This window comes from Corvus brachyrhynchos, unplaced genomic scaffold, assembly GCF_000691975.1.
Source record: "Corvus brachyrhynchos isolate BGI_N302 unplaced genomic scaffold, ASM69197v1 scaffold27, whole genome shotgun sequence".
NCBI lineage: Eukaryota > Metazoa > Chordata > Aves > Passeriformes > Corvidae > Corvus > Corvus brachyrhynchos.
Window position 1 is genome coordinate 1,062,256 of NW_008239139.1, and position 15,409 is coordinate 1,077,664.

At 42.2% G+C, this 15,409-nt stretch overlaps 1 protein-coding gene across 1 annotated transcript in view; it reads right to left on the bottom strand.

The window, feature by feature from the left end:
• TMTC1 (transmembrane and tetratricopeptide repeat containing 1) overlaps window positions 1-15,409 on the bottom strand; it is a 138,205-nt gene that overhangs the window by 53,219 nt on the left and 69,577 nt on the right. The window contains exon 9 of the mRNA XM_017739963.1: window positions 8,357-8,478. Coding sequence (XP_017595452.1) covers window positions 8,357-8,478 — 122 coding nt within the window. The remainder of the gene's footprint in view (window positions 1-8,356; window positions 8,479-15,409) is intronic.

Sequence of the window (15,409 nt, forward strand, 5' to 3'; positions counted from 1 at the left end):
TGCCTGTAAGCAGCCTGTGGAAACACGGAAGAAACACAGCCGTATTCAGGGGCTGCTAATGCAACAAAAGGGATTACATCAAAAGTGTACTGAGACCAGAAAATGCACTTGGCTTCAGCATTTCACCCGGGAGGCTCCTTCTAGGCTGCAAAACTCATTCTTGATTTCCAGCACTTATTTAAGATGACTCCCTTTCCCTCCATAAAAATCAACCCTCGCTTTCACGCCGCTCTGAAGCCAGTTTAACCCTTGTGTTCATGACTAAATGCATGCTCTGCTGCTGCCCTTCAGAGAGCAGCAAGCACAGCCCTTCAGAAAGACTGCTGCCAGGTCTAAATGCTGAACACAAACATTTGGATTCCCTCTGTTTTACAGTTCCCCACAAGCTTCTTAGCCTCAGTACCACACATATATTACGTGGCAAGACACGCTTTACATGCTCCTAGTCCTAGCTACTCCAGCTCTGCAGCCTGAGCAGAGGAAAGGCACTTAGAGGAAAAGCCAAAGCAGCTGAAATGCAGCTTACAGGCAGGGCTGCTGCTGCAGGGGAAAAGGCAGTTCATCCCTGTTAAACTCATCGGCTCTGCTCACGCTTCTCTAATGGAGAGTAATTGATTGCAAAAAGCACGCTCGGCATGCCCTGTGGGCTACTCCTGCCTCACTATAGCAGTAGATGTGGAAAGGAGCGCTGGCAAAAAAAAAGCATAGCCAGGGTGGTTCTTTCTGCCCCAAAAAGCACTCTCAGACATGCAGCTCCAGTGATGAGCTGTGCTGGCAGAGTAGCAAAGATGCTGTTTTTTGAAAAATGTCAAGTTTTTCAAGGCTGGAGCTGTTTGGGCCAGAATGAAATCTGGCCTTTGAAAAAGAATGTTTCCATCTGGAAATAGAGTGTATTTGTATGTGCATGCTAGGTTGCACTTGGGTCATAAAACCATAGAAACATTTAGGTTGGAAAAGACCTTCAAGATCAAGCCCAACCTTCGACCAAAATAAACCCCTTTCCTCAGTCGCCCAAAAGAGCCAGAAACTCAGAAGCTGGGGCACTTCCTGCAAACTGGATCACCTGGATTGAAACCACTGTGCCAGGTCAAGCTCAGACCTGGGGGTGCAGTGGGTGCACATGAAGAGTTTAGAGTCCCCAAAATTCCCCAGCCGTGAAAGCCCATGTGCTGATCTGGAATAACCACACTGCACCGGCCCAGCTTTTCCAGAAATTTTGAGAAGTTTACTTTGCACTGCCAAGTTTACTGCTGGATTGAGACTTTGCCTCGCAGCTGGTACAAGGATAGCCTAAATTCAGCAAGTTACAGGCTAGGTAATTTAACAAAAGTGTAAGCATGGGCCTAGATCAGGTCCAGATCAAACTGCCACCACCGAGTGCTCCAGCAGGGTATAAATCAGCACTAATTATCCTGAAAAGATGCTAGTGTGGGGCAGATAAACCTTAATGTCCCAACTCCCAGATGAGCGTCCCCTTCTAAAGGAGCAGTTCTGGCTGCTCTTCCCAACTGTCCTTTCTGTTGTCCATCTCCTTTTGACTGTAAACGTCATCTTGGCTTGGAGAAGTCTTTTGTTTCTAACCTTTTTGTCTAAAGTTCAACTACAGTCAGCACACCTTGGCAAAAAGTTTTGGGTTAACTAAAACTTGGTATTTTTCATAGGAAGATGTTGTACCAAAACTTTCTCAACCAGATGGTACCACAAGGGAAAAACCTGTTGTAACAGTCATGTTTGGGAATAAATGTCCCAAGGCAAGGAGGATGTGGGATGTGTCTCTGTCCCACAGAATCAGCCAGCACCATTCACTGGTACTGAGTTTCAGGACAATGGCAAAAGTGTTGTTTAAACTCCCTGTCTCTTAGTAAGGATGATATGGAATTTATATACTTTTTCTTGATTACTAGAGGTTTTAAAAGACTTCAGGAAGACCATCAAGACACAATATTTAACATACAAAAGAAATCCCACTGGAAAAGGACAATCCTGACAGCTCAGAAGTATCAGTGTGACAACCGAGAACTTAACCTGCTACGGAGTCTGCTGCAAAAAATGTCAAATTTGCACTGGAATTAAGCAGGCTTTTCTGAGGATAAAGTCTGCAGGTCATAACACAAAGACATAGCAAACTATAAACACTGGAAGAATATATCTAACTTGGAAAGGTACCTTCTGAGTTAGTGCTAAGACTGTCACTGGCTCTAAATTAAAAGCTATGTAGGCCTGTATTAAAGATACTTAGACATGATCAGCTAAGTAATCAAAATGATTTACCTCCACTAGCAATGTGATTCTCTAGGCAGAACATGATATAATTAGAGAAAATGCAGGAACTTTTCGTTATTAGAGAGAAAATACGGACTAGAAATGAATTATTTCACTAACCCTTGAATGGCTGTTCAACATTTGGACACATTTCCCCCTCCTTCCAAAAAGCCATGTGATAAACAAACCCCCTTCATTAGAGTCTTTGAGTCCAAGATTTCACATCCAACAGATTTCTATCTGAAATATTTACAGGTAACAGAGAAACCTTTCAGGTTTTTGATTACTGTACGAATTGTGGAAAGAAAACATTTTATAAATGAAAAATCCGACATAATTCCATTGGGATTCCACAGAAATTTCCCTAGATCTTATATACCTCAGTAGGGATGGGTCTGTATGCTACAGTTTCAATTTAAATACTGTCATAACACCTGGAATTCTGTAGTATGAAATAATTTCCCATTCAGTTCCATCACAAGTCTCCAAAAACTCCACGTAAGACTATTATCTATTAAATTTCACAAGGCATCTTCTTAAGGCCAATGTATTACCTTGTAAATAAGAATTCTGCTTTTAATCAACATGACCAAGTAGATTACTTCCACGAGATGACATTAACTTATTATTTTTAAAACCAATATCTTTACCTATCTCTCATTTTCAAGAGCAGAATAAATGCATTTGAAGGTTTTCCCTTAGGTTAATCTATCACAACAAAACCAGAAATCTTTCCAGTATAGACATTAATGCCCATAACTCCACAAAATTTTAGCTTTTTCCTGTACATGCCCAAAACACATTTCTCAAAAGCATGTTTTAAATTTAGTTAAAATAACACTATACTGCAGTCTAGACCAAACACGCCATGAGCTCATCTTCTTCAGCTTTGCAGAATCATTTCAGTTTTTATTCCTACGTCTTTACTGCCTTCTATCAAAATATATGGCACTGGCATCTCAGCATTTTTTGCCTGCATTAATAGAAGATGGCTGCTTCGATTTCTCCTTGAAGTGTTTAATAGGACAGGGCAAGCCTCCAAAGGTAGGAGCTTAAGTTTGGATATGCATCTATAAGGTAGCTGCTCACGGCATTTAGCCTTCCTACAAGGAGTTATTCCTTATTCATTAATGAGAACTCTCTCTGCCCCCTTCTGAAGGGCAGAGTGGAGTTATTATCCCTACTTCGCAGGTGGGGAAGCAGAACTGGGGTCACTTACCTCAGCAGAAGTCCCAACCACCTCGCCTCCAGCCATGAGCCATTTTTGCAGACTGCTGCTCAAACTGACACCCTGCAGCAGGGACAGACATCCCTCACAGAAAAGAGGGACTCAGCTGGGGATGGGGTCTGGCCTATTGCCATCACATAATGCTCTCCCATTTCTCTCCCAGTGCCCTCAGGTCTGCACCTGAATTACAGGGAATATAATCCAGTTCAGTTCATTTGAACTTTGGCAGCCCCATGGCCCCCGCGAGAACGGCAGCAACAGAATACACAATGAAATCATGTCTGTTTCGAGTAAATGGAACAGGTGTAATTTGGATTCCACATACAAAGCCCAAATGACTTGTGGACTCAACTTGAAAACTGGCAAAATGCTTAATTGTGTTGTTGAATTGAGATCGGGGAGAAGATAAACCGGCTCCACGGAGCCAACAGGACTTTCACTGCTGACTTCGCTGGGTCAGTGTTTGACTCCGCATGAAAAGAGAAGCTTCTTCTGTAAATCAGATGATCCTTTACAGGATCTGATCTCATACTGAAAGAATTCTGAAAGGCAAACAGAAATTCAGCTCCCGGTGAACTTGTAGCTTCAAATAACGATGAAGAAAGGAGTGGCATAGGAAACTGAAACCCCATTGCACAACTGCTCTTTAAGAAAATGAAGGTAACATGGAGTACATAACACACTCCCAGAAAAGAGAAGCACCCAGTAAGTCCTGTCCTCAAGTGGCTGCCTTCTAAGCAATAGGCACTTCTGCTCAGAAATTATCAGGTTCACAAAAGTTACAGATGATTCCACCACCTGCCAGGTTCTTTTCTTCCCCCTCCAATTACAAAAGTTAATAATGTTTGGGATTACACTAGTTGGAACAAATGCATTAGCACAAAGAATTAAAAACATGCTCTATGTAAAGGCAAAAATTCATATGGTCCCTGCTTTGCATGAGGAAAACTTTACCATGATGTGTTAATTTCTTGAAAAATACAAGTGTGCTTTTTTCTGGATGCTGGCTTTCTTGCAGATTTTAAGATAGATGGTGAAGCAAATGCCATCCTGTATATAGCAGTGATCTTCTCTCCTAGTATTGTCAATTAGGGCTGCAACATCAACTCTTGATATAGTGAGGAGCTGGCGAAAAAATCCCTCTCCACCACGAATGAGTTGCCATAAAAATGGGGCAGGTACCACAGGATTGCCTATTGTCTCAGCAAATTGGAAAGAACCCACGGAGCGATGTTTTGGTTGATTTGTAGGTTCATATGAGGCTGTGAAAACAGCTTAAGTTGTCCAGCTACAACACGGCAGCTCAGCCAGGAGCCAGGGCTACCAAGGTAGCAGTGAAAGATGAGGAAAACACTGAAATTGCTCTGGTAGGAAAGGTCTGGTCCAATGAGGTGAGGGGAGCCCCAGCTCTGCTGCAGTGTCAGTAGGGCAGGGAGCTCCTGGACAGCCCCAGAGTTGGCACTGCTGCTCCTGTTTCTGCACGGTGAAGGGCTACACAGAGGAAGAGCTGCTGCTCCTGTGTAAGCACAGACAAATTGCTCACAACTCAGAACAACTGCCTGCACTCAGCCGTTCTGCATTTTCAAACAATTACACTGTCTGTGGGGTTCTGAGCAGTGTTAGCATCAACACTTTGAAGAGGGGAAAAAACTAATTTAAGCCTTTCACTGATTCAGCTATTTAAGTGATGCCACTTTGAAAAACTGGCCTAGAGAGCTGTATCCTACCCAGCACTCCCTAGGTAAGTATTTCACACCATTTGACCTCCTGAAAACAAGGTTTCCCCTCTTATGGACAGGAAAAAAAGAGCAAAAAAACCCAAAAAACCCCCAAACTAACAAAAAAATTACAAGTTAAAAGACAATAAATTGTTTTCCAATGAAATTTTTCAAGCTGAAGTAATACATTATTAAAAATTCCTAATTTAAACAAGTAAGTTCTTGTAACCTTCAAATGAAAAATAAATACAAGAAATATTTTCTCCAAATATTTCTGTTTAGCTGAACACAATTAAAGAAAATATTCCACCATTTTGACATAGTTTGTATGCTTCTCCCCCGAGGCAGGGCTGCAGACAGAAGAGAAATTGCTCCAAATACCCATCAATCCCCAGAAGGCAAGGCCCAGCCATATAATTAGACATTGAGCAAAAGGCTTATTTCTTTCTTCTTTCTATTTTTAATATCTTTTACATAAATCCTTGGGTCCTTACTTAACTTCTATTGAAAAGAAAATGCTTGACATTTTCCCTAGGTACCTACTGAGCAACACTGAATTAGGACTTCAGGCTGTGACACACATACACCACTGTCCCATCCATAAATATGCACGTGTCACATGCATAAATACCAATAAAAGGCTATTGCTTGAAACAGAGATAGAAAAGTGCCTTCCAGCATAAGCCCAAAAACATAGATCACTGAATCCTCTCCACCACTTTGAGGACTTTTGTCTAAATAAATCTGCACAGCAACCTCTGACTTGCTAACTGAGTTTTAGAGCTGGAACAGCGAAGGATAGGAAAGCCCCTTTTCAAGATGTAACATGAGAAAACTGCTAAAGGCTGTTCTAAATAAAGAACACGAGTGCTTCCTAAAGCCATCGTTACTAAACTGCCTTTTCCCTCCCAAGGGAAAGAACAAAACAAAACAAAATCACATGATTTCTGGGCTGCCATCGTCATGAATGTTTGCCAAAGTTCCCCTCACCACCCCTGCAATTTTGGACCTAGAGGATGCAAGAGATGCTCAGCTCTCTCCAGATGATTCGGCATGAAAGTGCTCACCTTTCCCATGCACTGCCAGGGCTTGCCTTCCCTTTTCATGCCAGCTACCTGCCAGCCTGGGCTAAGAGCAAAAACTAAATGCCACAAAGCAGGACAGAACTGATTGAGCAAAGTATCAGATCCAGGGACTCTGACACAGACGTACTCCAGAGTAATCATTTAATCCTTCTGCCTCAGTCTTTCTAACTGAAAGAAAAAAAAAAGTAGCAACTATCAATTACCTACTTCGTAGGTCATATATTTGCAAAGCCCTCAGGGAGATGAAAAGCATTATACAAACTATATGCACACATGTTAACGCTGATTAATTTTCTCTGTGCAAACATACCCTTTTTTCTTCTTCATTGCCCCTCCTCTCATTATATCAGCAGTCTCATCTGGAGGAGAACGAGGAACTGCTGACAGCTGAAGTATTTTCCGCAGTTCTTTTGAGATTCAGAAATGCAACCACCCAACACAGCCCTGCGTTCAGCTGACTGTTTCCTTAATAGTTTTGCTCTTTCATGTGTTTCCTCATTTTCTGTTACATGAATTTAAAGCAATCTGATTTCCAAGTTAATTTGAAATGATGCAGGATCCATTAGTTGAGGGTATCATTTGCAAAATAACTCTGAGAGACAACTTCCACTCGCTATACTTTCAGGTACACCCTCATCAAACAAAGGCAGGGCTAGTGATGTGAATAAAGTCAGCAGAATTTGACCTAAAAAGCTTGTTGGTATACAGAGGCGCAGGGATACAGCCTAACTGCGTAAGAGCCTTGTGACACATGCAATAGCTCCTCCACAGCCTGAGGTTTACACCAATGAGCAGCCTTTTTGTGACAGTGCTTACATCCATGCCAATCAGAATATGTACAGCTTTTCAAAATACTATCTGTAAGCATTTTTCTTAGGATGTTTGCCCAGTTTCTGAAGAATACAGTCTAAATGTTTTGTGGAATAAAACTTCTGTTTCAGTTGTCACAAACTAACTCAGGGTGAAACTGAGGACTTCTGCTTTGTCAGCAGCTCAGCAGTTCCTATTAGATATAATCAAGGCTGGCCCTCTGCACCTAAGGGTAGAATTGGGATTTCTGACTTGCAGCATCCAAGATGCAGCATCCACTTATGCCCATGCATGGAAAAAACTGCACTGGCATAAGCTTCCCAGAGATGCTGTGGAATCTCCCTCTTTGGACATATTCAAAAGCTGTTTGTACCTAGCCCCAGGCAACTGGCTCTGCTTGCACAGGGAATTTGGACCAGATCACCTCCCAAGGTCCTTTCCAGCCTCAAGCAGCCTGTGTTTCCCTGAAATGGGCAATGCTCTGGTGCATCTTGGATGAATGGCCTCTGACTGCCACTGCAGCCTCTGCTCTGGATACTGTGGAGATGTCACAAGTAACGCCTCAAAGTTGTCCGTGCATAAATGCAATGGGAAGCACCCAGACTGCTGAAGTCACAATTGTTAGAGGCTGGAAGCTGAGGGGAATTTCAGGGCATTGGCTGAGGGATGGAGAAGTGACTGGATTTTCCTCCTCCTGCTCAACAACTGCAAATCTCCACTCTTAGATGTGCATGCAATCAGTAGTTCACAGGCAGGAGCCCATGCACATATTCCACAACTGAAGCCAGGAGCCTCTCGAGACAGCAAAAGTCTCCTTTGTGTTCACTGACCACCTAATGGAGTGGGAAAGCTGAACAAGAACCTAATAAAAACATGACAGGCTAACTTCCTAGCTGCTATCCTTAAGATAAAATCATTGAGGAATTGAATTTGGTACTGCTACCAAGAAAGAGTCTTGGAGGACAATCCTCAGGAAACAACACCTCACCTCTGTATTGAGCTGTGTCAAGCACACCAAGAAATCTGTGTTTAAAAAAAAAGTAAGGATTTTGAGTAGCTTTGCTCCTGCCAAGCAATCTGCTCTCAGCTGACTATAAAATCTCTCATGCTATAACACCAAAACTCCCAGGCAGAGAACACACTGACTAGCAATATAATGTTTGAAGTACTTAAAAGGGAAGAAGCAATCATGCCTGCTTTCAGAAAAGGAGATGGTGGTCTCATTAGCAAAAAAATTCAATTGCAATAGTTACCTCGGCATGTAAAGGACTCGCTCTGCCACCACAAATCCCACCCTGAAGAAGAGGTTGCTGGCTGGGATGAATGGGAAAACCAGGAACAACAAGCCAACCAAAACTTCTTTGTGTTCCAGTTTCTGTAATAATACAAAATTAAACAAGTATCAACTAAAAAAATCCAACTTAATTCACCTCTAACTTTCCCCTTTCCTTTGAGGGTCTTAAAAAAAGCAACTCAGATCAACATTTGGTAGGTTTTTGCATTTAAAAGAAATTTTTGCAAGACACTAATCTTTGATATTTATGCTGGTGCATCTAATATAGCCAGAAAGTGCACAAACACTACCCACTGTGTCTATTATTACCCTTGGAATCTTTTCCAAGGTCAGCTCTACCATATGCATGGCACAGCTATCACCTAAGCTATAACTCATGTTGGTAATATGTAAGTATAGAGTAGCGTGAATGTATACATTAGCATGTCTACGACTGTGTGACTGTATGTAAATACACAAATGCATATCACATACACACAGACTGCTGTGTTCAGCCCTAAATGTTTGTAACAGAGAAAAAACTGCTCAATCAGTTATATTTTGTGTAAAGAAAACTAGCCCCAAGTGACACATTAATGCAGTCATTTTATCCCTTTCAGGGAAAATATCTATACTTGAAATGATACTTTTGCACACAAGGTCTCCATATTCATACAAAGTCAGAAATTTGAGACATGCTGTATGCTGAAATTAATGATTTTCACTTGAGCTCAGTTAATGTCCTTCACTTGCACTCACTTTAATGTCAGCTTGCTCTTTGAGGAGAAATGGAATTACCACGTGCAGTTCAAACCAACTGTGATCCGTGGCGCCAACACAGGCGTCTGGGGATGCTGTGACCAGCAGTGGCCACTCATCCTGCCGTGGACAGACCCAAGTGGCCTGAGCAAGCTGAGTTTCAGGTTTCGCTCCACCCCAAGAGAGTAAATCAGCTCTTGCTTCTCAAAGAATGACACCAGGATAGAAATGTAGCTTTAGGTGTGTTCAATCACCCAGACAGACCGCTGTGCTTTCCCGCCCCAGATACTGCTCCTTACTGGCTGCAGACATCGTGAGAAGCTTTGTCATGCTTAGAAACAGATGCAACCAGCATCACTTAATGGTTGAAACACTTTCTAATTGTTGTGGGCAATTTCTCAGTTTTGGAGAGCAAATTGAATTCTCTTTGCCGGAGGGAGCTACATTTAGAAACGTTGAACAAGATTTTTGAGCAGAGAAATGGAGCCCAATCAATGATGCGGGGCCAAGCAGTACAAGCTGTCTTGCTTTTGCACAGCTGCAGACTGCAACAGCAGTTACCCCTGGTCTAGACAGTGGCTGAAATTCAGAAGTCCTCCTACTAAAATATATTCATCCTATTCTATGGGAAAGACAACAAGCATTTTCTATGGGTACCAAAAGCAAGGGTACAAGTCAGGAGGCTCTGATGTCACTTTAGAGGAGCTGAACCACAGGATGACAAAAAAGTGCACTGATTTCTCCTGGCTCAAAGAGGAATCATGAGGCAGAGAGAGGAGTAGAATTCACGTCTCCAGATTTCTTTATTAATATATGTTTTAAATAGCACCACAGTTATCTATGGTGCTTCTATCATCCACTTTCTCTGTATCCTGGATTCACAGCCACTAGTGCCTACATATAGTCACAACAGCATCTAAAGTACATTATTCTCAGAACTGAAGGAGACATCAATCCATAAAGATGATGAGCAGAGGTGCCTGGTAATTACAACAGAAAATTGAATAGGAAAAAAAAAGGATTAAAAATTTCTTCTCAACTCTGAATTAAAATTACCAGTTCTAGCTTGACTTCAACTTCCCTCCCCACCCAGAGCTGGAAATATACTCCATTTTTCTCTTGCAATTTGACTCTCCTTTCCCACCTTGTCTGACCTAATTTTGGTGCCCATCTTCTGCCACCACTCTACCCTAGGGCTTTGACACTAAAGACCTGGAGGCACAAGAAGGTATGTTGGCCCAAAGGGAGCGCACTGCTGGCACATAAAATGTTCTCTGTCCCCAAGATAGGCACTTGCTCTCAAACAAACCAGCTATTAAATATTTCTCCAGTTGTCGATCATTAAATCAATAATTGGGAAAACAACCTCTAGTTAAACATCTCCAGGAAGGACACGGTGTTACTCAAGGCTGCAGCACTGCAGATAAGCAAAGGAAACTGAATGCTAGAGAAAGACAAATAAAACTTGTACATCGAATGGGAAAGAGGAAAATGTGGGAATTAGCTCAGCTGAAGGATCAAATGATTCTGCATGCCCTTTTTCTCCCCAGAACAAGTCACAACTCCATGCTAAAGCCATTGAGGGCTGCCAGCTCAGTCCCTTGGGCAGGGCTCAGAGACAGGAGTCCAGCAGGCACAAACCAACCTCACGGAGCAGCAGAACCCTCCTTGGTGCTCCTTATATCTGAAAAAAAAGTACCTGGCAGTGCCCTTTTTAAAGCATTCCATGAAGGCAGAGGCTTTTGGGGAGAGCTGGCCCCTAAAGGCCAGGCTTCAGCTGGTTTTGTGCTATGCACAGTCGTGCCTGTGAGCCAGCCGTAGGGCTGCAGGAACAGTGGGCAGCTGGATCTTCCCTTCAACACAAGCCATAGGAAATTCCCTCCACGTGTTTTTCTAAATAAAACAAACCCAACCTATACGTAGCCTGTTACATCTTCCAGGCAAAGAAATAAAAGAAATATTAGGGCCATTTATTTGGTTTAGCCACTTTGGTCATATGATCCCACTTCAGATAGCTGAGCTAAGGGTGTCAGAATCAGCCTCTTCCAGGTGCCCAGAGCAGTAGTAAAAGCTTTTAGAGAGTAATAGGCAATTTTGTTTGTCTTCCTTTCTCCTTAAAATAAAATATCTAGGACTAGAAATTATAGATCACTACATTTCTTTTTCCAGAGAGACAATTCCTTTCCTCTTAAAGACAGTGCTTTCTTTTGGAAATACAAAGCTTGTCTTTCTGTCACAGAAGTCTCTGCTGGGGGAGAAACAACAAACATGTTTGAATTAACCTTAGAATGATTTCTCTTGTCAAAGACAAGCTGATTTCAAATCAAAATAGCATTTATTATAGTAAATAGCTTGGCGGGAGGGAATTTTCAAATTCACATGAGCCCTTCATTATGTTGTAACAAAAAAACCCCATCAATAAAACAACAAACCAAACCAAAAACCAATTAAAAGAAAAAACTTTTTAACTTACTTTTCATAGACTTATAAAAGAACCTAAGAAAACTATTTGGTTTTCTAAAGGGGCAATACAAAAAGTGTCCCACTGTCTCAAACAAAATATCAAAGAATCACTCCAAGGTCAAACATGATCAATACAGCAATAAACCTCAAAAATTGCTTCCTTGGCACTTTGAGGGGAAAGGAAGAAACTCTAGAATTTCCAACTGAAAGAGGTCTTTCCGTGTTACATATAAGCCATATTCCTGAGCCATAAATAAGTATTTGCTGACTACCACTAAAGCACAAGTCTTCAACAAGGCAAAGCCCTCAAAGTGTGAGTGGAGGAGGTGCACAGATTACTTCAGCATATCTGTCATAACTATGGACTTGCACAAACCCAGCACAAACTCCTTATTTTTCCCCTTGAGAAAGCATGGTCTGAGGTGCCAGATCCATGAAGCCCACACTGTGCTGACAGGACTGATGCTCACATCGCCTGGCACCTCCAAGGGCCGAGGCGTTGGAAAGCAGAGCTGTGAGGACAGCACTCCTCCTGGCTGGACTAAGCTGCACCTCAGGGAAGACAGCAGCTGGGCAAACAAATTCAAGATAATTCCATTCTGTTCTACCTCTGGATGTTTCCAAAGGTGTTTATACGTGCTTGTCTGTTGTTTGATGGGAAGGTGGCAATCAAATGGGTTTAATTCCCTCCTCTAACAATTTATTTTGAGAATGAGGGAAGTGTCACCTCTCCACCATTTACAGCTCCATGGAGGAAAGACCTCCTTCCTAGCAAAGGCATCAAACTCTCTGACAGTGAGCTCTGGATGGCCCATTGCAGCCAGTGAGATGCTATCCTTGGAACACCTGACTGCATGTGCAGAAAAGCTGCATCCAGGAAAGTTGGTAGTGCATGGCTGTATAAAAGCAATGATTGCTATTACACATTTCCAAACACTTGCAGGCCTAGGATTTAAGTGCATTATCCATCAAAAGAGACAAAGAGACTGAGAGAAGCTGCATGACTCTCTGCAGAACACAGAGGATGACACTTCAGTATATTCCTAAGATCCATTTGTACAAACCCTTAGTGAAGACTGCACACAACTCTTGTACCACTCTCTCATGAAGCCACAAGTAGCTCAGCAATGTGACTCCTCACCAGCCTGCATCAAAGCACTGGCAGCATCTCACCTGGCAAGAGGTCAGCCTCTGCAAACACCCACTCTTGCACTTTCCACATATGCAGCAATCAAGATAAAAGGGATGGTGTAGAAGCATGTCAAATTCACTCTCCATTCATGCATAAGGTGATAAAAAGAAAGCATTAAGCTAATCAGGAATTAACCCTAGGGACTGATTCCTTCAAAGAAAAAAAATCTCAGTGGTTGTAAAGCTCACGGAAGCACTAAGGGTGTTCCCAAGTCCCACCTCACTGGTGCATGCACAGATGGGCCGTGGCAGAGCTGTATCGTGCTCCATGTACCATCAGCATGGTCTCCTTTAGGTCACCACAGAAATCTGGATGGGACACACACATCTTTATCTACCGTGACCAAACAGGAGGGCACTGCGGAGCTGTGGTTATTTCACTCTGCTGCCTGTGCAACTGCTTCCAAGAAAATGATGCCAAAAGTCGGGTGCTAACAGATGGTCCAAAAAACTCAAGCATTTGGTAAGCAAAAGGTAACTTCCCCACTTCAAAACTGGCTCAGACACCTGTCTTAATCAGCCGGCTCCTAGAAAAAGAGCCACAAATTCTGTAATCACTATACTTCATTAGGAGTTTTATTTTTTCATCTCATTAAAAAAAAAAAAAAATTAAAAATCAGCATCTTTGGTAGCACCAGCTACTTGAATGCCAGGCTTAGTAACTTGCTCATTTCCTAAAATAACTAAATTTTTCTTGGTGATCATCTAGTTTTGATAGGAATAGTCATGGATTTCTAATGCTATTTTGATAACCACTGCTGACTGCTTATTTACTACCCGACACACTGATACTATTCCAAGTATTTGGCAACAACAGAAATTACTTTCCAGTTCACCAGCAGCAGCACCTATTCAGGAACTGGTGCACAGGCAAACATACACCAGTCAGAATGTGAAATCAAAACCCTTGAAAGGAGCACTGGCTTCCTAACCCAGGGTTATCTGAAGAGAAATCCTTGGCACACATCTCAGACCACCCTAATAAGATAATTCCCTCTCTGTTTCCAGAGGGAATAAAGTCCTGGTCTGTGCCACCAGGTAAAACAGCACGTTTTTCAGAAATGCTGAAAATGCCTAAAAGCTTTACATGCATGAGAACTGTGGATGCTCAACAGCTCTGGAAATCAGGCTTTTAATTATGGAATAAAAGCAGAAAGTAGTCCTTTTCCATTCCCATAATAGGGCACAGAAATATATCCTATAATATTTCACTTTTTATATTAGTATCCTAAAGTAAAATTTTGATATCTACTATTTTCTTTTTCCCTGCAGAAGTCAGCTATCCATCCATTCATCTGTGTGTTTATGGTCTTTCTCACCCAGCTTTCTAAAATTCCCTTAAGATATAAGCTCATTTTCCCAATCCTTAATCTCTGCAACCTCTAATTCCACTTGACAAGCCAATGTGAGCAGGAGCACACAAATCTTTGAAAGAGAAGTGGAACATTCCAAAAGGAAATAGGAAAATCAACAAATTGCTCCAGGAATTAGAACAATCCTTTTGACCTTGTGGCTGCTTTTCCCTCTTCCCTTTCATTCTGTGACTGCAGGCTGCTTGACTAGGTGGGGAAAACAAAACAAAACAGGTAAAATTCAGTGCATACATTTGCAGTACATGAAAGCATGATCTTTGGAAAAGCAACTCGGTTCATGGTGAGTTTGCTCTTGAGAAGGTAACACGGAACAAGAGGAGCCTAACAAAAAACAAAACCCCCACAATAGCTTGGCATCACAATATTTAACTAAGGCCAAGAAGCCATGATGAACAATTATTACCCTCCCCCAGCTGTAAATTTCTTGCTCCTCATTTCACCTACACTCTCCTGCTCACCCCTACAACTGTGCCATTTCAAAACCTTTCAGCTCTGAGTAAGCTTTGAAATACTAACTCAAATCAGAAGAAGAAAATTGCAGAATAAAAAGAGTAATTCAACGTTAATATGCTGAAAATGGCAGAACTACCTACCCCCATGATAATTACCTACACCATGCTGCAGGCAGTAAGAGCCCATTTGGTGAGATGCTGAATATATTCATGGTGAGCCAAATCAGAACTACTTCAGCTCTGGTTATATTTACTCAGAGTACCACGCTCCAAACCTGTTATTTTAAACCAAGCAAAAGAAAATCTGATGCAAAAGGTACTTTGACAGTTCTTGTGTTTGCTTTTTAAATCCAGAACAGCAGTCACATACAGACTAAGGCAGCTTTTCCCTTAGCTTGAGTCTGTCAGCTGGCACAGTGAGCTCCCTGGGAAGGCTTCCCTGCTCCTTCCAGCCCCACCAGGGACCCGTACGCAGCTGATCCGGTTGCAGCACTTGACAGAGCAGAAACGCGGCCGGCAAACTCGGGGTGCCTGCAAGGGGCTCCCCCCCTTCCTTCAGATTTCACTAAACAGAGTCTTTCTGGCTTATTACTCTCTCCCTGCAGCAAATATTAACAACAGAAGCAGCATAGAAAAAACTCACTGCTAAGGATTAAGAACAACAGTCCTGACCTTCTCTCTATGTGGAAGGAATTCAAGTGGCCCTCAGGAAAATGAAAGCAGGATTTATTTTAAATGGACCTTTTATGGAAATGACTGTGGTTTCCAGCTTGTCAGATAGACTCCATCAATAAA